Source organism: Phodopus roborovskii, unplaced genomic scaffold (assembly GCF_943737965.1).
Source record: "Phodopus roborovskii unplaced genomic scaffold, PHOROB, whole genome shotgun sequence".
Taxonomy (NCBI): Eukaryota; Metazoa; Chordata; class Mammalia; order Rodentia; family Cricetidae; genus Phodopus; species Phodopus roborovskii.
The window spans coordinates 2,070,250-2,094,889 of record NW_026126744.1 but is presented as its reverse complement, the minus strand read 5'-3'; the positions used below and the strand labels follow the sequence as shown (position 1 = coordinate 2,094,889).

Genomic DNA, 24,640 nt, shown 5'->3' with positions numbered 1-24,640 from the left:
ACATGATTCAGTAACACTGCCCAAATAGATTTTGTAAATGGCTATCCTTTCTCAAGATTAACTCCTGTTTAAGAAACAGACAAATGAATGTAGAAATGACCAAGAGCTTTGACTAGCCAACCATAAAAGAATATAATCAGGATTAAAATATGGAAATAAATTAAAATATTAGTGAGTTTAATTTTGCAAGCTATATTGTAAATTGTCTCATATGGGGTTGACTATCAATCAGAAAACAAGGATAGCACAATAACAGGAAAAAAAAGTTGTACAGACTATTAATAAATAAAGAAAAAAAGGAAGTCAAATGTTATCTGAAAAATGGAGGAAAAACTATATCAAATCAAATTCAAGTGAAAATCTTGACAAACTGATCAGAACAGATATTATATTTGATCTTAACCAAAGGCCTAAGAAATTCGACCCATGTTATTTCAGCAATATTACTTGCTGCCTAAACACAACCTGAAAAAGAACACCACCAGCAGATATGTCAACATGAGAAGGAAAATCTCACAGGGCCCTACTTATAGATCAGTGGTTCTCAACCTTCCTAATGCTGCCGCTCTTTAATACAGTTCCTGATATTCTATTGACCGCCAACCATAAAATTATTTCTGTGGTCACTTAATAACTGTAATTTTACTACTGTTTTGAATCATAATGCAAATATATTTGGAGAGTGAGTTTCGCCAAAGAGATCACTACCCACAAGTTAAGAACCACTGCCATAGACAAAGTACTGCAGGAAACTAAGGAATGTAGCAGACTGCAGTAGTCTATCCCCAGGGAGAAGTCCCCTAATTAATTATTCAAATCTTGGTATATATCAAAGTAGGTATTTTCAAGATAAAAATCATTTGTCCTGTATAACCACGGGGCCAAACAACAAATGAATACATAGGAATAAAAATCAAGGTACCTATGAATGTTATACAAATATTGTGAAAGGTATTTAGGGATGATACAGGTCACCTAGGGAAAAATGACAGTGGGACCTAGGACAGCGTCCACTCAGCTCGCTGATTGTACAGAGGTAGAGTTGGTGCCTCGTGGAACCTAGTCTCTTTGGCACCGGGGAAGCACTCTGCAGGGTCCTGAAAGAGAAACCTGTACAATAACTCTTGACCTACAATCTATCTTTCTGCAGATTGTGGTGGGGCAATGGTGACTCAGAACATGTGTGAGTGGCCCACCAACTGCTTTCTTTAACTTGAGGTCTATGCCAAGAGTGGGAGCTGATGTCCTATACAGCCTGGATACTAGGAACAGGAGACTGGATAGCCTAGACTCTTAAGCCAGAACCAAACATGACTGGCAAAAGGAAAAGAAAAGGAGGATGGGGGTAAGGAAGACGCAGATGACGAAGAAGAAGATGAAGAAGGAGGAGGAGAAATGATATGATGTTCTATGATATTCTGCTTTACTCATAGACAGGTGCCTTGTCCAGTCCTCATCAGAAAGGCTTTCTCTAGCACAGATAGGAGTAGATATAGAAATCTGCAGACACACATTAAGCGAAGTGAGAGTCTAAACTGGAGGTCTCTGTCAAGTCCCTCCCATGAGAGCTCGGGAACTTCTGGGAAGATGACAAAAGACTAGGAGTCAAAGGGGATAGAAGACACTAGGAGAACATTCCCCCTCCCCCCCAATCAACTATGCAGAGTTCACAGAGACAAAAAGGCAAGCATGGGGTCTGCATGGGTTTATACCAGAACCTTTGTGTGCATTGTGGCTGTTAGCTTGGTGTTTTTGTGAGACTCCTAACAATGGAAGTCGGGTTGTCTCTGACTCATTTATGTGTTCTTCTTCTTGGCTTGCCTTCTTCAGCCTCCAGGTACAAGGGGTTTTTCCTTGTCTTATTGTATCTTGTTTTGTCGTGGTTGGTTGTTTTCTTTTGGAGCCCTATTGCTTTCTAAAGGGAAATGGAGAGACAATGGAGGTCTAGGATAGAGGATAGTTGGGGAGGCTGGGAGGAAAGGACAGAAGGGAAACTGGTCAACATGTATTATATAAGAATCTACTTTGAATATTTTTTAAAAGAAAAATAAATAAATGTGAATAATTCTTAATTTAATTTAAAACGTAATGCAGCTGGAATTAAAATATCAATGTGAAGGAGTATTAGGGAAATCCAGGATATCCCTGGGCAGGACCAGAGATGGTGACAGGAAAGAGTCCTGAAAGGGGAAGGCCCAGGGATCCTGTAGAAGGCAGACCCAGAGACTCCCTACAGACTATGGGCTATGCGTACCCTACAGTCCTCATGGGAGTTGTCTGTCTACTCTAAGGAGATTGTGTTTCCTTCTCCTTTCTCCTTTAGAGCTGTTGTTTTTCACTACCAACTCTTAAGGTCATCTAGCTGCACCTGCCATCTTCACTTTCCTGGTACCTGCAGGAACCCCTTGTTTCTGTCATTTTCACTTTCTCTTCATTGGTCTTCTCTCTGTCTTTGTTCATCTTACAGAATGTACTGGATGCTACCGCTAGATGCCCATGCCTCATCCCAAGACCTCTGTAGCAAATGCATCAAATGTGCTTCTCAATATGCTTTTAAGTGACTTTCTATTGGACTAGATGAATTGAGTGACTTTTTATGCTTTGTTTCATTTCAAGTGAATTTCAAACACTTTAATTAGAAGGCAAATAAAGCATTTGTTATTTTAAAATACCAGTTGTTCTCACCTTAGGATCTGTTTCATAATCCAAAAGAGGTTCCAAAGTTTTAGAAATGACACCACTATGTGGATCCAAAGCAAAGTAAGCAGTGGCATTGGTTGAAGAATTTAATATTAAAAACTAGGAACAAAAACCACAAACATTACCGATATATTATTGTAAAAGCATGAATTTTGAACTGACATTTTTGATGCAATTATTTGGCAAAAGCTACACTCAGCTTCATTTTGTGAAGACAGTGCCCATAAATAAAATCTGAACTTGTCTTTGTATCCAGACTTCAAAAACAATGCAAACATTCCTTCACGTTTTTAGCTGTACTCTTTCCATATTTTGTTTTGTACTTAAGAACTAGGGCATTTTTGGTTAATAACTGTCACTGGTTTCACAATTAGTTTACATTCTAGTATTACATTGACAGCTTTTTTCAATATAAAACCCCATTCCCTCTTGTACATTGAAAAAGTGTATCTAAAGAGGTACACATAACAGCATTCAGTCTTATCCCAGTATTGACTTTACACATGAAAAAATAAAATCAAATAATACTTTAAACAAATGGGTTGTTTTCATAGTCTTCTCCATTGTTATTATAACACTTATAACAGGATAATGTGCCCCAGATTTAACAAAAATATTATATGATGCAAAAAAAATTATTTAGATGCTGAACTATACAAAGACAGAAAATTACATCCTGATTTTGGTTCAAAGAAACAATAAAACCTGGGAGGTGCAATGATTAATGCTACAAAAGAGAAAGGAGAACCATGTTGATGGACACAATGAGTTACTTTGTTGATGAACAACACATGGAGTTACTTTGTTGATGGATAGGCTATGGTAAGGCCATTTCTGAACAACTAAAGTCAACTTATGTTGGATGAGAATACACTAAACATTTTTATGAAAAAACCTTTTATTTCTTCTATTATGATGATTTAGGGTTTTCTAAAAATAATTACCTTCTAAATCTTTGTGTTTTTATCATTTTAATGACTCATAACTCAAACATTATAATAATGTTATTTACAGAAAATAAATATGTTTACATATACATGCACATATCCATGCATACAGAAATGGATATCCCACAGCTTTAAGCACGCAAAACTGTTCTTACATTCTCTCCTCCAACACAATATACTTTCATACATGAGACCTTTGAGTCCAACAAGAAATAATTATATTTTCTTATGTGCCTTTCTGTCTAAACACTTGATAAGGAAAAATCAGTATACAATGATTCATAATCAAATCAGAATAAAAATTCCATTAAGTTTTCTGAGAGCTGTGCTCTCAAACTTCAGCTTAGCCACATTCCCAAGTTTGCTTATAAGTCAGTTGTTACCAGCATGAACAAATAGAAAATTCTTGCCCATTCTATCAAGACATTGACTAAACCACTAAAATTAGGGAAGAATATCCCAATATATTAATATGATTTAATATACTACCAAGAGACTAAATTTGTTTCTTAGAAATATAATTAGGTTATGGGTTATATTACATCATAAAATTTTTGAGTAAACACAATGATAAATTTATTTCTTCCCCCACGAAACAGTAACTATTTCATCATCTATTATTCATTAATTCTTATTTACAAATTATAGCTGAAACCAAAATAATATGAAAATCTAAATACCGTTTATGAAAATTGTGAGCCAAATAAAGAAAATAAAAAGAAGAGACTATTCTAGAGTACATAAGCATCATCAATGTCGATAATAGTACTCTTCACTTACAGTGTTTTCATACCATTTTAGGTCTATGGATTCTATTTTCTGTCTTAAATTCTCTCATTTCAGTAAGCATCATAAGATATAAAGCCTAGTTTAATTAAAGTCTGCGGAAACAAGCTTTTCTCATTGAAATATTAAGTAATGCTTTCAGATTTTTACATTTTGGGAAAAATATAAGTGACAATAAAAAACTTACTTCAACTTCTTGTCCCAGATCTGGATCTCTTGAAAGAACTGCATATATAAAAGCAGAGGCAGGGATATTTTCAGCAACAGACACTGAAACACCTACACAATCACATGAGTAATCGACAGTTAGTAAATGGCACATGCCTCTGTCCTGTCTTGCTTCACATGGCTGCTGTAAGTCATCAGGCTTGTAAAAAATCTCCATTGAGTAATTCTTTAAGGATACTTTCTCTAGAAAGCACTACAAATTTTTATTTATGTGAACGTCAACATTGATCTTTTTCTTTTATTTTATTTATGTCTTGGGGGTGGGGTCATATGCATGTTTACTGACATAACCGCCCACACAGACACATTGAAGACAAGAAATTGAGGTTCGTGTGTTTTTCAATCATTGCTTTACCATATTTTTTTGAGACAAGTTTTCTCACTTAACTGGGTCTCTCTTTGTCAGCTGTGTTCTCTGGCCAGTGTGCCCCTGAGATTTCTTTTCAGTGGGTTTATTGACCAGCATCAGCACACCCAACTTTTATGTATGTGCTGGTGAAATAACCTTAGGTCTTCATGCTTACAGACTCAGCACTGAAGCACTGAGCCATGCCTCCCCCAGTCTCATTCCATACACAGACACGAAGTTTCTCTAAGCTGTCCAGGCTAGTCTCCAATGCCTGTGAAGAGGTAAACCTCCTTCCTTCACTTCCTGACTATCTGGACTCTAACCTGAGAACACCCAGCCTAGAGAACTGCTTTTAAATTTTTATATTTAAAAAGTCAGCATAATTCAAGTTTTTATTCTTAAATTTAAGTATTTGGTTGATGTGAGGAATGAGATGTAACTGATCAGAGTCTGAAACAATATTTACAGAAATAGTGCCACTTACATTCACAGATATTAGAATATGGAATTTTTTACTTTTTCCCCAGTAGTGCATAAAAATAGATGCAAATGGTGAAGCAAGTAAAATATATGTTTTAATTTATGCTGCATCCCTAACATGTACACACCAGAGATAGAGTACATTTTCAACTTTTTGGTGATTCGGAGAGTTAAGTATACTGTTTACATGTCTCACACATTTCAACAAATGATGCTATCTCCAAAAACTGCTCTTTATCTTGGTTCTAATATAATGAAGTGTGATTGCATCTCATCTAAAAATAAAGTAAAAGAGATGCATACATGAGCATGTAAAGTATTGGAAATTTCTTTATAGGATGAAAAACTGATCCACCTTTAAAAACGTGATATATAAATGCATACACATAGTCACACCATATGCATAAATATAAAAAGAAGGCACAAAAAGGAAACACATGGGGAAAAAAAGAATGCAAAGAAAAGTAAAAAGATATAATTGCTGAAATCCAATTGATCCAGACAGAATTAAATGAGTTAGCCTATGTTGCTTAGGGCTAATTATGTGGAAGGTCTTAATACATTCAAATATTTTGTAGCATCTTCTACTTGCGGATTCTTTACTGTGTGCATCATTTTAACACCAAGTCTGTTGGATTTTTTTGAAATATTTATTTATTTTTATTTTATATGTAAGTGCTCAAATACATGTTTATGCACAAATGTATGCCTGGACTGGAGAATGTCCAAAGAAGGGTTAGAGCCTCTGAAACTGAATTTCCAGGTTGTTGTGCTTCATTATGTAGCTTCTAGAAACCAAAATCTGAGCTCCCTGCAAGAGCAAGCAGTCTCTCAGGTTCTGTGGCTATTGTTTATAATCATCATTTTTTTTTTGCTATTTTTAGGAATAATAACAGAACAACTTTTGGATGAACTAGTACCTTTGTTTGAATTTTTGTTCTACACCAAAGTATGGGAACAGATGTACTGAGTTAGTAATTCACTCTGCAAAGCTGTCACCTCTACACAACTAGAAGCAGTAAGTAAATTGATTATACAGTATGTCAAATCAGCAGCATAATAACAGGGTCAATGTCTTTTGGGGTATATTCACAAAAGTTTACATTTGTTTAATTCAAAGTGAGTTCTTCATGTTGGCCTCAGTTGCAAGGACACCACTGATATAATGAGGCAAAGTCTTCCAGATCTCAAGTGTGTCTTAGCAGTTCAGCCAAGTCTACAGTGGAAATCAGGTCATAATGACCTTGAGATTCATGTGCATCTTTTAAGAATTTCCTATAATATGGAGACACTAAAATGAAATTACCAAGAATATCATCAAATCGTTTCATAGTCATCCAAAAGATAATATCTTCACACACACTAAAAGAGAAGGCTATTCTACACTCAGATCCATGTAGGATTTTCTCTGTATTTAACTGTTTTCTAAAATTGAGATTATACTTTAATAACATCATTTTGCTTCTTACATTTCCTCCTTTCAACTACTACCATATCCCTACCCCCTTTGTTTTCTATCAAATTTGTGGTCTCTTTTTTATTAATTGTGTGTGTGTGTGTGTGTGTGTGTGTGGTGTGTATGTTTGTGTGTATGTGTATGTGTGTTATTAAATATGTAAATACATTCTTCAAAGTCTGTATAATGTTATTTGTATGTTTGGTTTTGGGGTTTTTTTTTGTTTGTTTGTTTGTTTGCAGTGATAATTACGTAGTATTGGGTAAACAATTTGTGTGCTTTTTCCTTGGGAAAGATCATTTCTTCTTCTCTCAGTATTCCTTAGCTGCCATTCATTCTTTGTCTAAGTTTGACTGTGGCAATTGCCTAGGCTGACTAGCCAAGGTACTCCAGAGATCCACCTATCTGCTGCACCAGAAACATTACCAGCACATAACCCCAGCTGGTGTTTTGTTTACTTGTTTTGTTTTGTTTTCCATGGGCTCTGGGGGATTTAACATAGGTTCTCACTCTTGCAAAACTCACTTACTGATTTCATTACTTTCTCAGATATTTAAATCATATCTTACTGTTTGAATTTTTATACACTTGACAACTTGTGAAGGACATATTAACCCCATATGTCACAGATTTGTTCAGAATATACTTCCATTACTGTTCTTCATGTACCACACAAATTAATAACTATAATTGGAATTTGAACCACACAGATGCTATTTTATTTTTATCTTCTTAATTTTTAGCCCATCACTCCTTCTTTCCAGCTTTTGTTTCGTTTTTTAAAAAGTATTCCCTTTCTTCTCTTCAGACCCTCCCATATACCTATCCTTATTCACCTTCAAATTCAAAACCACTTTTTTCAATGATTACTGTTAATAAATCTTTCCAAGCTTGTAGCACACAATGAAAGAGTGACCCTGTAACACACAGTGGGAGAGAGACACAGTAACACAGTAGCATCACAAATTCAAGTCTAGCTTGAGTTATGAAATGAGCCTTTGCTTAAAATAACCTGAGAACTGTAACTATAGCTCAATTACCCAACATGCCACAACATTCATAAGATCATGGGTTTAATCTTTAGCACCCTTCACACTAAATCACATCACCAAGCAAACTCAACTATGTTTTCATAGTACTTCTTATAGGACAGTGTTTCTTGAATCTTTGAAATGAAATGTATTTATAAAATACCTGCACCTGTTGTAAATTTGAGATCACAGGAAATAGGATCATCAACATTCTCCACAAAAACTGTGAACATATATGAGCTGGTGTTATTGCCATTATCCCTCGCCTCAATTTCCAAAGTGTAGGATCTGGAGTTACTTGGGTTGTCAAGATTCAAAGACTGAAGAACAGTGATTGTACCTGTGACTAAAGAAGGAAATCAACTATTAGACCCACATATGAATTCCTTTGTTAGTTAATATTATGTTTAAAGATGTAGTTTTCACTCATAAGAAAGTTGATATTTATCAAGAATATAACCATTGCACATATTTAAAGTTTTTTGTACCAGGCTTTTTCTTTTAGGGACAAACAAGCTCCCAAATCATCACATGGATACTTACCATTTTTTATGAATTTTCAGCCTAGTGTAGGCTCATTTTTGACTAGCTCTTTTAAGTTAAAATAACCTGCTTCTCTTTATCTACTTTTACCTCTGGACTCTTGCTTCTCTTTCTTTCTGTGTATGTTACTTTTACTGCTTCTTGTGTTTGTTTGACTGGTGTCTGACTGGTTTCTTATGCCAGGTGTGTCCATCTCTTTTTCATTCTCTTCCCCTTCCTCTCTTTTTCTTCTCAAACCTAGATTTCTCTTTTTATTTATTCTCCTTACCTGCCAGTACTGCTTATCCATCTATCTGTCTACCTATTGGCCATTCAGCTCTTTATTAGAGCAATCAGATACCTTAGGCAGGCAAGGTGAAACAAATGCAACATATCCATACAAAATTAAACAAATGTAGCATAAACAAAAGTAACACACATTTACACATTTAAAGTTATTCTGCAGCATAAGCAAATGTAACAAATGTTTACATAATTTCAATTATATTCTACAACAGATTTTTCTTTTACTACATGCTTATTTTAAAATTATATATTAAAGCTTATTTCCTAATATTTCTTCTAAATATCTAAATTATGATATATTTGTTTACCAAATAAATTAAGTAGCATTCCTTCTCTAAATTTCCAAATATGAGAGGTCACATTTGATATTTGTCATAGCATATTGTAGTAGTGAGTATGAAAATTCATCCCAACCATTAACTGCTTCTGATAATAAACTTTGGTCATTTTGTTACCCACAAAAGTTGAAGGAGAATGAGCTCAAGTGTCAACCTAAGTCTGCTGAAATGTGGTGCCACCACCTTCTTTCCCTCTGAGACTTTCTTTTTGCTTTGAATGATCGACTTCGACCTTATCCTAAATATCTTCCCCACACTCACAAGGCTTTGGGATTCTACTAAAATTGCCTTTCTTTTTTTTTTTCCTCCGACATCTGAATTTGAAGATTTGTGAACAAATTGGAAACTATGGATTGAAATAAATCTCCTCAGATAATAGTTGATCGATGTACTATGGCTTTGTAATGTGCCAACTGATTAGTCTGTTCTCATGTGCTTCTCATTTTTGTGGCTCACAGGGAGATAATTGTTCAACTTAAAGGTTGTAAAGGAAACAGCAGGGTTTAAAAAGGTAGTTTACCTTTTTACATGAATATTGGCTGATCTACTGTATTGCTACTGAAATTGCATCTGTACAATTGCATCTTTAACTACCTTATCTTCCCCTCAGCCTTTAAAAACTTTGGACATTGTTGCAACACACTGTATTCTACAGCATTGATGCTCAAGAATGGTGCAGTTGAGTTATGTATTGAAACACACACACACACACAATCACAATCCCATAATGTTTTAAGTAGGCTTATAATTTTTATTGCTGCATTTATAACTATATTCAGTTTCAGATTGAATACATCTGGGATATCTTTCAGGTCTCTGACTTCTAGAATAGGCATGTATACTAAGTTCTGAGATGAAAGGACCCAGCTTCTGCAGAACACCAAAGCCATCAAAGTCAGATGCAAGAACTTTCACAGACAAAGTCATGTTGATGGAATCATTCTCATCCTTTTGATTCTAATCTACCTTTTTCCACTTTATGTTCATCTTCCTTCCCTGACATCAAACTCTAGAATTGGTGACTACACACTATCTAAAACTACAGTCAGCTTCTACAACATATTCTTTGTGCTTGTTTTGTTGTTCAATTATCAAATTTGATAGTGCCATGTATATCAAACCCCACAAGAATAACTATGCTGTTCACATAGACAAAAATCTATCAATAATCTTATATTCAACATTAAATTGCCTGCTAAAAGTCCCAATTTTTACAAATATCTCCAATATGAGTTCCACAGATGTCTTTTAATAAGTAGAAAAGTTGTAAGTAAAATGTCACATGTGTCTACTATGTTTCCTACTTGGTGTTCGCTTTTAGAAGAGTAATTTTACCACACCAAACTCTCAAGGGCATGTAGATATAACTGTATGTTCAGCTAAAGTGATCTAGAAGTATTTATCTAAAACTTACAAGGATCTAAACCAAACATTTCCTGCTGGGTTTTAAAGGAGTATATGATGCTGTTGTCTTCATCACGGTCTGTTGCTTTTACTCTTGCTACAATATCTCCAATGGGTTTCTTTTCAGTCACATTAATTGAATCCATAGGAAATGGTCTAGGGATAAAATTGTGAAGAAAAACTTTAGTAACAACCCTTATTATGTAATTGCTGAATTATAACTAAGAAACTTCCTGGATTTATGAAACCGTTATCTTTTGTCAAGAACTTCAAAGCTCCTAATGTAGTCAAATGTTAAGAAAATTTCTTTTTGGCATAAAGTTACACAGATTTTTAAATATGATTTTATATAGTTTCTGCTATTAGGCCAGATTATCAAGAATACCATAAAATAAGAGAGATGGGAAACAGAATAAAATAATGCCTCTCCATTGTTTCAGATAGTCAATATATGGAATAATTGGCAAATGAACATAAGACACTGAATACACTCACTCATCTTGTAAACACTAGGATGAGGGGCTGCCCAAAGCACTAACTTAGAGCAAGGTATTAAGTCAACTTCTATAAAGTTATCCTGTCAGAGTCTCGCACTGTCTCTGATCACATCCAGAATATTTATGAAATCTAATTCTCTTTTTTTCTTTTGGCATTTAAGGCATCATATCTAACCGATAACTTGTGTGTCATGTGAGGTCCAAGTACAAGAGAGTTGAGTGTGTAGTGCTGTATCCAAGCAGCATTCTTGATAATATCTCACTTGGCTCCTATTTTACATCTAATATAATATATACAATGTCCCCTTTAATAATTATATTCTAGAACATTGTAAATCACTTCATTTTTTGTTTCCCTATTACTTAGTATTCTTTGTCTCTTCTGATATGAAAAAATATTTAGAGAACATATAATAATTTTGCCATGGCTCATACATACTTAGTAATAAATTCTGTTAAGCAGGCAATAAATGTGTTTATTAAATGATGAGAGCAGCAGAATATTATTCTTAAATCATGATGGTACTTTTACTACAAATATAGGTAGACGTGCAGATTGATTATTTTCAGAAATAAGGGATTATTGAACCTCTAACTTGGCTTTAGTTTCTCATGTCCAGCCAGCCTAATTCAAGAACTCAATAAATTCCTCCCTATAGTTATCTGTAGAGACACAACTTAGTAACACAAAGAAAGTGACTATAACACTATTATTTCTTTCTCATTACAAATATAAGTGTTTGTTTACTTTCTTTTTATAGTATTACTACATTTTGAAGTATGGAAAATTTGTATTCACAATGTTCAAATAGTTCCTGTTACATTGTCCTTGGGAATATGATAATAAAATACTTAACTATTTAAAACATTTTAAGGTCAGTGTAGTTATAAAAAATCAGCATAATAGCTTTGAAAGTCTTGGGAATGGAAGCAAAAACACAGCCAAATGTTTCCATCATATTACAGATTGGTCACTTCTAATCTCATCTCATTTTAGGCATTTTCTCACACATTGCATATTGTGTCATATATGCATCAGTTGTGTGTATATACCAATATGTTTTTGAGAGAACATCGTATGGTGTTCCATTTATTGCCATTTTTAATATCTGCAAAAGGTAATCTTTAACCATTCACCTATACCTATGTTTACATTTTAAAATGAATGTGCTTACTCAAACTGAGGCATCTCATCATTTATGTTTCGAATATTGATAATTATTGTTCCTTGACAGAACAAACTTGCTGAATCTGTTGCTCTCACTGAAAGTTGGAAAGTCTGGAAAAGAGGTTTTGAAAAATTATACCATTTGATGGGTTGTACAACTATATAGTTTTACATTTCCTGCTACACACATAATACAATTGTATATATATGAAGAAAAATACTATTCAGAAATATATATATATATATATATATATATATAATCTGAGAGAGAGAGATGTCTTTATAAGTACACATATTTGAATAGTCAGGATAAACATAAATATCCCTTAACTATACCCACAGTAAGTTTCAGAAAAGGATTGTTTTCTACCCTATAAAGTTTTACTGAGAGGTTTTTGTAGCTTGGCTGTTGACCTAAATATAGAGGCAATTACAACAAAAACATGAATGAATTCTATATTTTACCATAAACCCAAAATATAATGTGTTGAAGCTCTTATCAAAGCCAACTGCTTGGGACTGATTCTGAGACACAGGACTTCAAGCTATTTAGGATAAGAGCAATGTGCAGTGTTTGAAGGGCTGAGGATTGCACCAGACTTGAGTATGTTCCTAGTAAGCCTTTCCCTGCTCTCATCCTTTAAATATCATGCATTCCTGTCACCAAGGGTCACTTTCGTAACACAATCAAATCACTACTCATAAGAGTAAAAGGCCTTTAAGAAATTGAACAAACATTCATAAATGCCTTCAATGTACAAGTCTTCATGTTAAAAGAAAGACTGGTGCTTTGTGTTAAGTACCTATATGTGCAATTTCACAAAATTAGTTAATGAAGTGTATAGTGAGGATAAAGGCAGAAGGAGTCTTAGAAGTCTGCCTATGTTGGGTAGAGTGTATGTATACAGAGAAGAGAGGCAGTCGAGCACCGGAATATTAGACCTGAATTGGTTGCATGCACATCAAAGAAGTATTGCTAATGTTCACCTCTTTTCCACCAAATTTTAATCTCACACAGAACACGTAAAATCTGTCATTGCTTATGCTACCATTCTGCAACACTTACCACTTCCAAACTGAAGTTTAAGTAAGATTAGTTGACATTCCTCATGCTTTTACTTTTTCTTCAGATTAGAAGATGGAAGTCACCATTGAGAATTCTTTCTTCAGTTCTGTACCCCATTTTTTAATAGGGTTATTTGAGATACCATCTTACCCCTGCCAGAATGGCTAAAATTAGAAACACCAGTGATGACTTATGTTGTAGAGGAAGTGGAGAAAGTGGAACACTCCTCCACTGCTGGTGGGAGTGCAAACTCATACAGCCATTTTGGAGATCAGTATGGCGGTTCCTCAGGAAAATGGGAATTAGTTTACCACAGGACCCGGCAATCCCCCTCTTAGGCATATACCCAAAGGATTCACATCAATGCAACAAAGACATCTGTTCAACTATGTTCATAGCAGCACTATTTGTAATAGCAAGAACCTGGAAGCAACCTAGATGCCCTTCAATTGAAGAATGGTTAATGAAGATGTGGCACATCTACACAATGGAATACTACTCTGCAGAAAAAAATAATGGTATCTTGAAATTCGCAGGCAAGTGGATGGCACTTGAAGAAACCATCCTGAATGAGGTAACCCAGTCACAAAAAGAAAAACACAGTATGTACTCACTCATATATGGATTTTAGAACTAGATCAAATGATCACCAGCCTATAATTCACATCACCAGAGGAACTAGGATACAAGTTGTATTCTAAGAGATTCATATAAAGTCCCTCACAGAACTGGGAAGGGACAAGTCCCCCAGACCTCAGGTAAAGTGGGGGGAGGACAGCTAATGGAGAGAGAAGTAGGAGAAAATGAGAGGGAGGAGAGGAAGGCATGTGCAACCAGGAGGATTGAGCCTGGTTAGGAATGGAAAATAGGAAAGAGAGAGAGAGAGAGACAGAGAGAGAGAACATAAAAGAGGGAGCCAATATTGGTTTGACGATAAAGTTGAACACAAAGAAAGGTCGAGGGAACTACAAGACTGCACCCAACTAACAATCTCAGCTTCCGTGGAAAGGCTATCATAAATGCCCTTCCCGGAGAGTGAGATCAACAACTAACTTCTCCATGAGAGTCCTCAACTAATGCCTGTTGAAAACAGGAGCAAACATCCATACATAAACACTGAGTCGAACTAGAACCCAGAAGCAGGTGGAGAGGACAAAACCATGCGGTAGAAGTACATAGAGACAGCTTACCTGAACAAGGAGGAGCTAAGGGCCACTAGACTGATAGCTGGGAAGCCAACAGGGGACTGACTCGGGCCCCTCTGAATATGGGTCTCAGCCAGAAGGTCTGAGCAGTCTAAGAGACCTCAGACAGTGGAGCCAGGATGTATCCCTGGTGCACAAAAGGACTTTGCAAACATATCCCCCATGGAGAGATAACTGCCTTATTCTAGAGATAGGAGAGAAGCCCTAGTCCCTACTTCACAGGACCTGTCAGATCTACATGACCCCAACTGGATGGCATTCCCCTACATACGGTATTGTGGTGGGGGTTTGGGAGGGGAGGGTGTTTAAAGTGCATGGGAGAGGGTAGAGAGGGCAAAAGGGAGGGACGGAGGGAGGGAGGGCTGGAGGGGAGGGAGGGAGAGGGAACTGGGATCAACATGTAAAATAATAAATTAAAAAAAAAAAAAAAAAAAAAAAAACGCTTTGACTCCAAAATTTAAGTTGAAGAACAAGTTACTGGGGAAAAGTATTTCTATTTTTGTTTCCACAGAAAATGAAAAGATGTGGATTCCTTCCAGACTAATGTGGTTTGATCACACCAGACCGCCTGAAACAGAGTACAAGCTGATCCTACATTCCAAACAGCTGGACAAAACAGCCCTACAGACTACAGCTAGGATATCTGAATCTTCTTCGAATCCCCCAAGACAGCGCCCCTTACCAGCAGGAAGTAGTTTGGAAAGAACGACGCCCAAATTCCCAAATATTGTGTATAAATGTTTGTTTTCATTTAATTGGACTTCGTTATATAAAATTAAATAAAAAAATAAAAAAAAAGAAGATGGAAGTCAACTTCAGCTACTAAATTTGCCTCCTAAATATCATCAGCAATTTCTTTGTTTTTGCTCAAACAGTGATTCTTAACCTGTGGGTCATGATCCTTGCTGTTGCATAGGATTCATCATTGCATCAAAGTTACAGTTATGAAGTAGCAACAAAATAATAACATGATTGGGGAGCACCACAACATGAAGAACTCTATTAAAAGGTCATAGAATAAGGAATGTTGAGAACCACTGTTCTAGAGTCTTGATTTTCTTACTCAGTATTTTTTCAACTGCTTGATGAATTAATATATATACAATCATCTCTAAAACAGTAACATTTTTAGATAGTAGTAATAACAGTAATAACTTGATCCACTTACCCTTCACACTCAATAATCCAAATTATCATTTACCTGGAATACCTATGGTCATTTTGTCTTAAATTTCTTTAGAAATTTCTATAAAATTACAGTCCCTACACTTTGGTTTGGGTCTAGACATTTGATTAGCTACACACATTTTTGCAAATGAATCTTGTGAAATATTATCCTTTCTATAATGTCACAATATCTCAAATTTTCATAAACAGTTCAAAGATATTTTTAATTCTCATCTATTCTTAATAGATAAATAAATTAATTACATGATATCCAGCATCAAAGTCCAAGATATCTTCACCTCTTAAGCTAACAATACCATTAACAGGATCTACTCCAAAGCAGTTTGCTCCCCTCTTTGGTCCAGATAATTCTGTCTCAATGCTGTACTGGAAAAAAAAATAAATATATGTTACTCACTCTAAAATGAATCAAAAGACACAGAAAAATTATTACTGTACAGTAATGGTACTTTAGTATATACAATTCCTTATTTTTCATAATTACCACTCTTATGGACTATCTGCTATAAAATCACAGTATATTGTCACTTGCAGTATAAGAAAATCAATTCACATGTTTACTATATTATATGGTCCCTTTGCTAATGTTTAATAGACATACACAACATTTTCCTACAAGAACTTGAAAATGCCTATTTCTGATTCTACTAATGATTTTATATATGAGAGGATATTCATACAGAATAAATTTATTGCCACTTTTTAAATTTCAAACAATACCAAGATTTATACACACATTTTAAATTTTCAAATATTAATACTGCCCTATATGTAGGTTTTAAAGCTTTATGGAAAGTTCTTCAGTGATTTGAAGAGAAGTTAAATTAAATAGATCTGTTGTAAAAGTCCCTGAAAATAAAGTGAAAGAAGGTAATAATTTATCAGAAAAATATCCAGTTACTGTTGCGAATTTATTTTTGAATTTATATGAATCCTATACTCTAGCAATATAATTAGTTCTCAAAACACTATGTTTTAAAATGCTTGCCCAGTGGTTCCTCTCATGTTTCTACAAATGGCTGACTGACAATATTATTTTCAGCTGTATCAAGGTTATTTTTCTTTAATCTACTAAAAATACATTATCTAATGGGAAATATCTCAGATTTCTTAACAATTTCATATTGGCTTGTCTATAACAATGTAATGTTGACTATTATACATGGAATTTTAATACTTTGACTGAAAACTATAGATATACCACTGAGGGGTAGAGAAAGAAAAAGAAATATCTTCTAATTGTGGAAATCAAGGACAGCAGATATTATGTGACTGTCCCAATATTACTGCACTTGTCTGGAATAAATTCAGAACAGGCCAGGTCAATTGACAGCCTAGCAGCCTTGCTGGTCCATTACTTCACAATGAGAGTTACTGAATTGGTAGTAAGGGATATCAGTATGTGTTCAAAAGAAACAGGTGCCAGAAAATCATATGGGCTCTCAGAGTTTGAATGCAAGCACACTGTACAGATAGCACTTTAGAAGGTTTATATTTCTTGCCAAGTCTATGAGAAATTGTATATCCATGAATCAACTGAGAAAACAAATCACTTTAAGTTAGATAGCTATGATTTAGGAAGGCAAAGCATCAAAATCACACACACAAACTGGTTTATAGTTGTGTGTGTATGTGTGTGTGTGTATAATATTACATTAAAATAATCTTCTAAAGTATTTTTCAGCTTTAACATAAATATTTCACTGAGTTCATTAAATTACATTTTCTATTCTTCCAAATAGTCTCATACACTTTGCCCTGTGTGCCAACTTTAGAAATATATGCATTTCACACAATAATGGCTACCTACTTTCAGCCTGTCACCATGTGCAATGTCTTCATCTGATACGGTCACTTTATAAATGGATTTAAAGAGTGGATAATCCTCAGCTATTTCAAATGTAGCTGCAAAGCAAAAATTTTAAAAATTATATCAAAAATAAAATATTAGTTGTGTTAATTTGAATTTTGGATTATTGTGGGGCCACTGTTCAAACAATTTAAGACAACTAGTCATTTTTCCTCTATTTTGTTGTTTCTTCTTTGGCTTCTTTGTCATCTTTCCTGTCCCACAGAGTGCTTTTCCTCACACCATGGAGTTATTGGCAGTCACTATAGTTTAGTAAGCAAGACCATGACATGAGGTTCTAGTAGGGTACCACAAAGTATTTATACATCTGCTAGGGACTGTTACTTATAGAAGTAGGTGGCTACTCTCATAAACTTTATAGTATCACTTTGAAACACAGGTCTTAAAAATGCATAAATCTTGTACAAAATATGGCATGGATGGGTGGAATGGAAAACACAAGTTAAATTAATTTTTCCTTGATTTCCAAAATAAGTACACCTATGCATACATGTATGTCTGTGTGTGTGTGTGTGTTTGTGTTTGTGTTTGTGTGTGTGTGTGTTTGTGTGTGTGTATTGTTCCATTATACCTTATTGAAACTTGAACTCAAAATAAGTGACAAGGCATTTTTAAATTTCTTAATTCTTATATTAGTAGGCTATATTAAAATTATAATAAAATCAAACTTTACCAACCTGCCCAACTAAATTTAAATGTTGTAATGTTTAAAGTAAATTACTATGAGACTTTGACCTAGCTGAGGGCACATCTCCAGAACCAATACAAGAAGAAGGAGGAGGAGAAAGAAGAGGTAGAATAAATATCAGTAAAGAAAAGTGCACTTTAGTGTAATTTAAAGACCTATCCTCACCCAATTCCAAGACAATTTAGGTGGATTAATAACATGAAGAATAAAATATTAGTTAAATCGGGAATTAGTGTCTTAAGTTTTCATGTCACTATGATGCAATATGCTAAGCAAAAAATAACACAGCAAAGCTGTTAATAAGAAAAAAAAAAGCTAACACCAGGTTTAATTATGATGTGAAACTGTTACCAGAAAAATTAAATCAAGACTTGCTGCAGCAGAAGGATGGATTCTATAGACAGATTTTGATGATCCCTCCTGGAAGTCCTCACCCTCCCAGTAGAGTAGGTGGGGAATGGTATGGAAAGGAGGGTCGAGACATTGGAGGATGGAAGGGAGATGTATCTGGGATCCATATGTAAGAAAATAATAATAATAAAGAAAAATTAAATATATTGAAAGGGCAAACCAAAAAACTCTATTCAAAGCATTCTGAGTGTACAGTAGTGTAGAGAGGTATAGAAAGACTTACAAACATCTGAAAACTTATTTTTTTTTCCTTAAAGTCAAATAAAATACAGCAAATTTACTTCTGGATAGTAATTGAGATTTTAAGTAGATGAATGAAGTTAAGCATAACTAGACAGATGCAGGCATCTAGAACTCATGTGAGTCAAGTGATCATAGCACTGGACTTACTGTCCTATTGGATTGTTCAACTGTTGGCCAACTGTCAAAAGAAAAATGAGTCTTTATGAGCCCTAGCTATTATTGGCAAGGAACTGTGAAAGGTTTAACTCTACTGGACCTTCAATGTTCCAAAACAATTCTTCATTAGTGTTTTTTACATTATTTCAAACGTCTTTTTCTCTAAACCCTTAACTCCATTTCATCTATCTTGAAGTCCAGAGATCGGCTATCAAGCTATTACAAAGTAAACAACCAGTTAGGCCAGTATGAGCAGAACTTCCTTCAGAGGCTCTGTTCTGCACAACCACTTACAGATGTGCATTCTGTCCCTGGACAGGAAATGAAGGCACTTCTCCACAAGGAGCAAACCTGATCACTGTCCGCTCTTTCATTGTTCTGACTTTAACCCTCATTTTCAGCCATGCTGTCACTTCTGTCTACTTCTCTTTAGCACGTAAATATAAGCATTTCTGTAAAACATCACAATGAGCAAGCATTGCCTATGTGGCCCCAACTCTTTTTTTACCTTTCAATTGTCAGAGTTTATATTATCTTTTCACCTCCTACTCAATCTTATGTCCATTCTACAGCAGAAATAGTTTCCTAAAACTTACTTGTACATCCATGCTTGCCTGACAAATAGACCAAACTTACTCTCTGTGTTACAGATTTCTCATCAACATTTCCACAAGTGATTCTTCTTTCATCCCTTGGCCGACAAAAGAGCACCACTAGGAAAGAGTTGCTCCAAACTCAAGCATCTATGTAAAACAACTCTTAGGAAAATCAAAGTTGGCAATCTCTTGACTAGCTATTAATTTCTTTGATAAGGCAAAGTGCTGGTGCAGTTTTTCAAATTCTGTCCAACAGTGTCTTAACAACACACAGTTTCCAGTAACTATCTCCTTAATCTGCCATCATTGAGCACACACTTGTTATCCCCTCCCAGGCAGGAAGTTAATCCAAAGTAAGAAGTGTTTAGTTATCAAACTCAGCAGTCTTAAGAGCTTGAGATGTAGAAAGGGTCAAAGAACTCAGGGTAGATCAAGAGGGATAATCTGATACCTAATTCTTGACTACAAGAGGAAGGAAAAATTAAACATGAAAAGAATGTATTTGTTTAGTTAAGCATACAGCCAACACCACTGAAAATGTGTATGCATGTGTTTGTTCCTATTCAAAACAAAACAAACTGCATGTGATTGTCAGGGAACATTTTTCATGACAGTAAAAAGACATAAAGGATACTTTTGCATCAACTTTATGGAATACACATTACATTTCTAGATGCAGCTAGTTGAGGACAATATAATAGACATACTTCCATATACAGAAATTCTAATTTATTTTAAATTTTAAAAATTTAATATGACTCATTTAGTATATTGACACTTGATTTTGCTTTGCACATTTCAAATTTTAAAATGGTATATTAAAAATTACTTCATGTTTCCAAAAGAAATGTATGGTTCAAATTTATTATCTTCAAAATTGAGTTGCAATAAATCATTTTTATGGACTGACACTTTTAATTGCAGTGATAAAGATGTCTTTTAAGGAGATACACAAGCTGACACACTCGGGTCATTAATATGTTCTCAGAATGTATAATACAAGTATATTTTGAAAGGAGAAAAATATAAAATTGCAAGGCATTTTTTAATTTGATAAACAGAAAATAAATTAAAATGTTAAATAAAGACATTACTGTTCAAAAGAGAGATGCAAACCGTGATAGATGTTTCATTAATCCCAGCTGTGCCTTGTATCCCATCCATTCGTACTTCCCCTTGTGCATGCTCAACATCCCATTGAATCTTCTGTTTGTTTGTGACATTACCCCCAATGTCCTCTTTTAAAAAGAAGTAAACTAGACAGAAGTCTTGCATTTCCAGATAACCAGCCAATGCCTTCTCTCCAAGTTTATACTGAGGTGTCTAAAAAAATGTTGTCTTTTCTCTGACTCACTTAACCAAACCAACCTGCAACACTCTGACTTCTACACATGACATGGTAAAATAGCTTCTAGATTCATTAGTTATGTTTCTTTATTTTGTTTGTTGAAAAGCAATGAGTATTGCAATTCCCCATTTGAGTTAATTGTAGAATACAATTCTACTAAGCATGCACCTGGCATTCTCCTGGAATGTTCTTTTCCCTATTGTTCATGGCATAACTCTTTCTTTGTCTACCAGCACTTCTTTTCTTTCCTTGGCAAGCTAACTTTTTTCCCCATGTCATTATATGTTCTTCAAGATTTGGCTCTCTGCCTTCCTTTACTCTAATTCCCTATTGTGATTGAGTAGTTTCATCCAAATCCATGGTTTCAATTACAAACATTCATAGCCCTATACAAGACCTCTGAGCTCAACTGCTAACTAAAATCCCTACTTTGATATATGTAACAGAGGCATAACAAATATGATATGTTGTGCTGGGGTGCCATTTATGGAAGATTGCTTGCCTGTTATGCTTAGGGTCCTCATTTATTGCCTAATCCTCAAACAAACACTCAAATTGTTCAAAGTAAGCTCACAATTCTCTTCAAATGGTGCCTGTTCGTCAGTTTCCCTTTTATGCTTGAGGATCCCAGTTGTACAAATCAGAAACCTAAGTTCTTTCTTTTTTTTTACTTAGTTTGTCATCATGCTCATCTAGTGTTTAAACATATCAAAACAATACTTTCCATTTATGTCTACCACATTCCTAGCCAAAATGTACCATACCCTTTCTGGATTAATGAAACAAACTGTTGGCTGGCCTTCCTCTGTCTGTTCTCTATATCTTTAAAGATATTCACATAACTTACATCTATAATTCTGTTGGTGTTTCTATGACCTATGAATTAAAATAAAACTAAAAATTTCCATAAAATAAATTTATTTAAATATACAAAGCAGACTTATTTTGTGACACACACAAAAAAAGGGTGTTTGAAACTGATGTTCCAGCCAGACGGTTGTGGTGCACGCCTTTAATCCCAGCACTTAGGAGGCAGAGGCAGGCAGATCTCTGTGAGTTCGAGACCAGCCTGTTCTACAAGAGCTAGTTCCAAGACAGCCACTAAAGCCACAGAGAAACCCTGTCTCGAAAAACCAAAAAGAAAGAGTGAAAAAATAAAAAAGAAAGAAACTGATGTTCCACTGCTGGTAAATAACAATAATACACCTGCTTGCTTTCAGGTATGCATTGTTGCATTTCTGCTACAGGCATAGAGTTGAATGAGAATGAACTCATCAGTTCAAATCTTGAGTCCCAGGCATTCAGTTGTCAATAACTTATTCTTCGCTCCCACATCTCTTCCATATTCACAAAATAAGTAGAATGAGTGACTCACTTTGAAGTAATTGAACTATTTTGTTGTTTAAATTTTTTGAAAAAAATATTTGTTACACAGTATTTCTATACTTAAAAGAATATGATGCATGACAGAGAACACAGGCTAAGCACTGCTCAAAATGATTTAATTGGAAAATCATTGTCAGAAAAAGTAGAACACGTTTGATGAAATATTTCATGATGACAGATTTTAATCATAAAAAGAAATAAAAATGAGAATATAAGCAAAACAGGATTTCTGAAAGACTCACTTGTTAACCAAGAAGGAAGAGTCATTCATTCATTTACTTACTTATAACTTCATCCTATCTTACTTTTTAAATAAATGTCCTTAAGAATTATTTTCCTAATTTAATGTGGTTTTTTTCTAACCTCACAAATGTAAGTAAAATTTTTAACCTAGCCAACATATTTTCAATCTATTCTATGTGTACACTGGCATATTTTTGTATATTTGTATATACTACATTCTTTGTCTAATTATATTACTAAATATTTCCATATTGAATAATATGTCTTATCTCTTTTGCTGGAGATTTCTATTGAAACTAAATAATAGGAAAAAAATAAGACTCATACCTGAACCTGAAGAAAAGAGGGGGTCAGCAGTACAGTCTGGAGGTTCTGGAACATCAATTATATTAATGGTCAAAACATGTCTCATGACCCCTCCAGTATCAACTATAAGTAGAAACCTGGTTGGATCAGTCTCATAATTGAAGATTTTTGTAGCTGTGATGACACCAGAATCTAACAAAGAGATAATTAAAATCAGAAATACTGTCTATCAGTATACATACTACGATACCTGTCTTTCTATCTATAAAAATATATCTGAAGTATCTAGAAATGTGTTAAATTAGAAATTATAAATGTTATATAAATGAATTAAATTTGAAATGAAATGATCTATCCAAAGTTGCACAATTAATTTATGAATCTTTCATGAAGGATATAAAAGAAAATAGGTATGAAAGTAGATTACCTACAAAGAAGAAAAATATAAATATATAAATTTTGACACATTTTGTTCTAATAAACTTTTTTTTCTAAAACATTTTATTGAAAATTATTTATGAAATCATAGAGATATCATTGCCTTCATTGTAACTTGACAAAAACAAAGAAAAATGAGATTGTTTATTTATATTGAGCCTCACTAGTTAAAGTAAGTTCACCCTAAATTCATGACATGAGGTTGATAATGTGTGTGGGAGCAATGGCATATACATGTTTGTTGGAGTATGTTACATGGGGTTAATGTTGATGTCTTCCTTGATCACTTAACACCTTTTATTGGGCCAGGATCTCTCACTATTTCAGTTAACTGCCTGGATACCCTGGTTGGCCAGCAAGCACCATGGATCTTTACCTCTTCCAACATGCGCTGGATTGCAAAAAACCATTGCCATGCCCAGGTTTTACATGGGTGCTAAGGATTTGATCTCAAAATATTCATGTTTATATGGCAAGTGCTATATCTACAGAGCCATCTCTCCAGCCCCTGTCCTCTGTGTTTTGCAGCCTTTTGATCTGAAAGTAAGATAAAGTTTGTTACCAAGAATTTTATGTTGTGGAAGGAGGCATACTGTTACTGCAAGACTAACCTAATTCTCAGCTTTGAAATGATCAGTTAAATTGAGACAAGCAGAGATAATAGATGAAATAAAGAAATTTATAGACAGGCAAACTTTTTTTTATTATTAGGCATATAAGTTTTATTAAGCCCACATATTTTAAAAGAAACTAGAGATACTTTTCAACTAATAAGATGCTTGAAAATAAACATAATATCATCTTTTAAAGAAATTTACTGAGTAGAGAGAAAACGTACTTTAAATTCTGAGAAATTCACTATTATCAACAAACTATCTTTTAAAACATATATACTTACTGATACTATCTTATGGATTCAAAAAGCACAAATAGTAAGTTTTCCTGAAACAAACTTCCTATTAGTTCTTAGAGATTTCCTTTTCAATTTAATGGAATGTTAAGTGCTAATAAACTCAAGTAGTAGCAAGAGACAAACATAACCTTACTTGAATATCACTCACACTAAAATGGAGCTTGTTACTGTTCCCAAATATTCAAGAAATATTTTCAAAGTGTGGTGCTAGATGCAACCTGGAATCAATGACAGGATTTATTTATTCTAGTGTCTCCTAACAGGTCTCATCTTGTTAGAATGAATAAACTAAATTTGAGTTAATGACTCTATGAGTCTTCTCTAACTCCCTATAAAGATTTTGTGTTAAGAATATAATGCAAGATTGTATC

At 34.5% G+C, this 24,640-nt stretch overlaps 1 protein-coding gene across 1 annotated transcript in view; it reads right to left on the bottom strand.

Moving 5' to 3' along the window:
- LOC127214538 (cadherin-related family member 3) overlaps positions 1–24,640 on the bottom strand; it is an 89,566-nt gene that overhangs the window by 47,570 nt on the left and 17,356 nt on the right. Inside the window, exons 3-9 of the mRNA XM_051174919.1 lie at positions 22,940–23,110; positions 17,482–17,576; positions 15,915–16,037; positions 12,220–12,323; positions 10,558–10,703; positions 8,141–8,323; positions 4,621–4,712 (exon numbers count right to left, since the gene is read on the bottom strand). Of these exons, the coding sequence (XP_051030876.1) occupies positions 4,621–4,712; positions 8,141–8,323; positions 10,558–10,703; positions 12,220–12,323; positions 15,915–16,037; positions 17,482–17,576; positions 22,940–23,110 (914 nt within the window). The remainder of the gene's footprint in view (positions 1–4,620; positions 4,713–8,140; positions 8,324–10,557; positions 10,704–12,219; positions 12,324–15,914; positions 16,038–17,481; positions 17,577–22,939; positions 23,111–24,640) is intronic.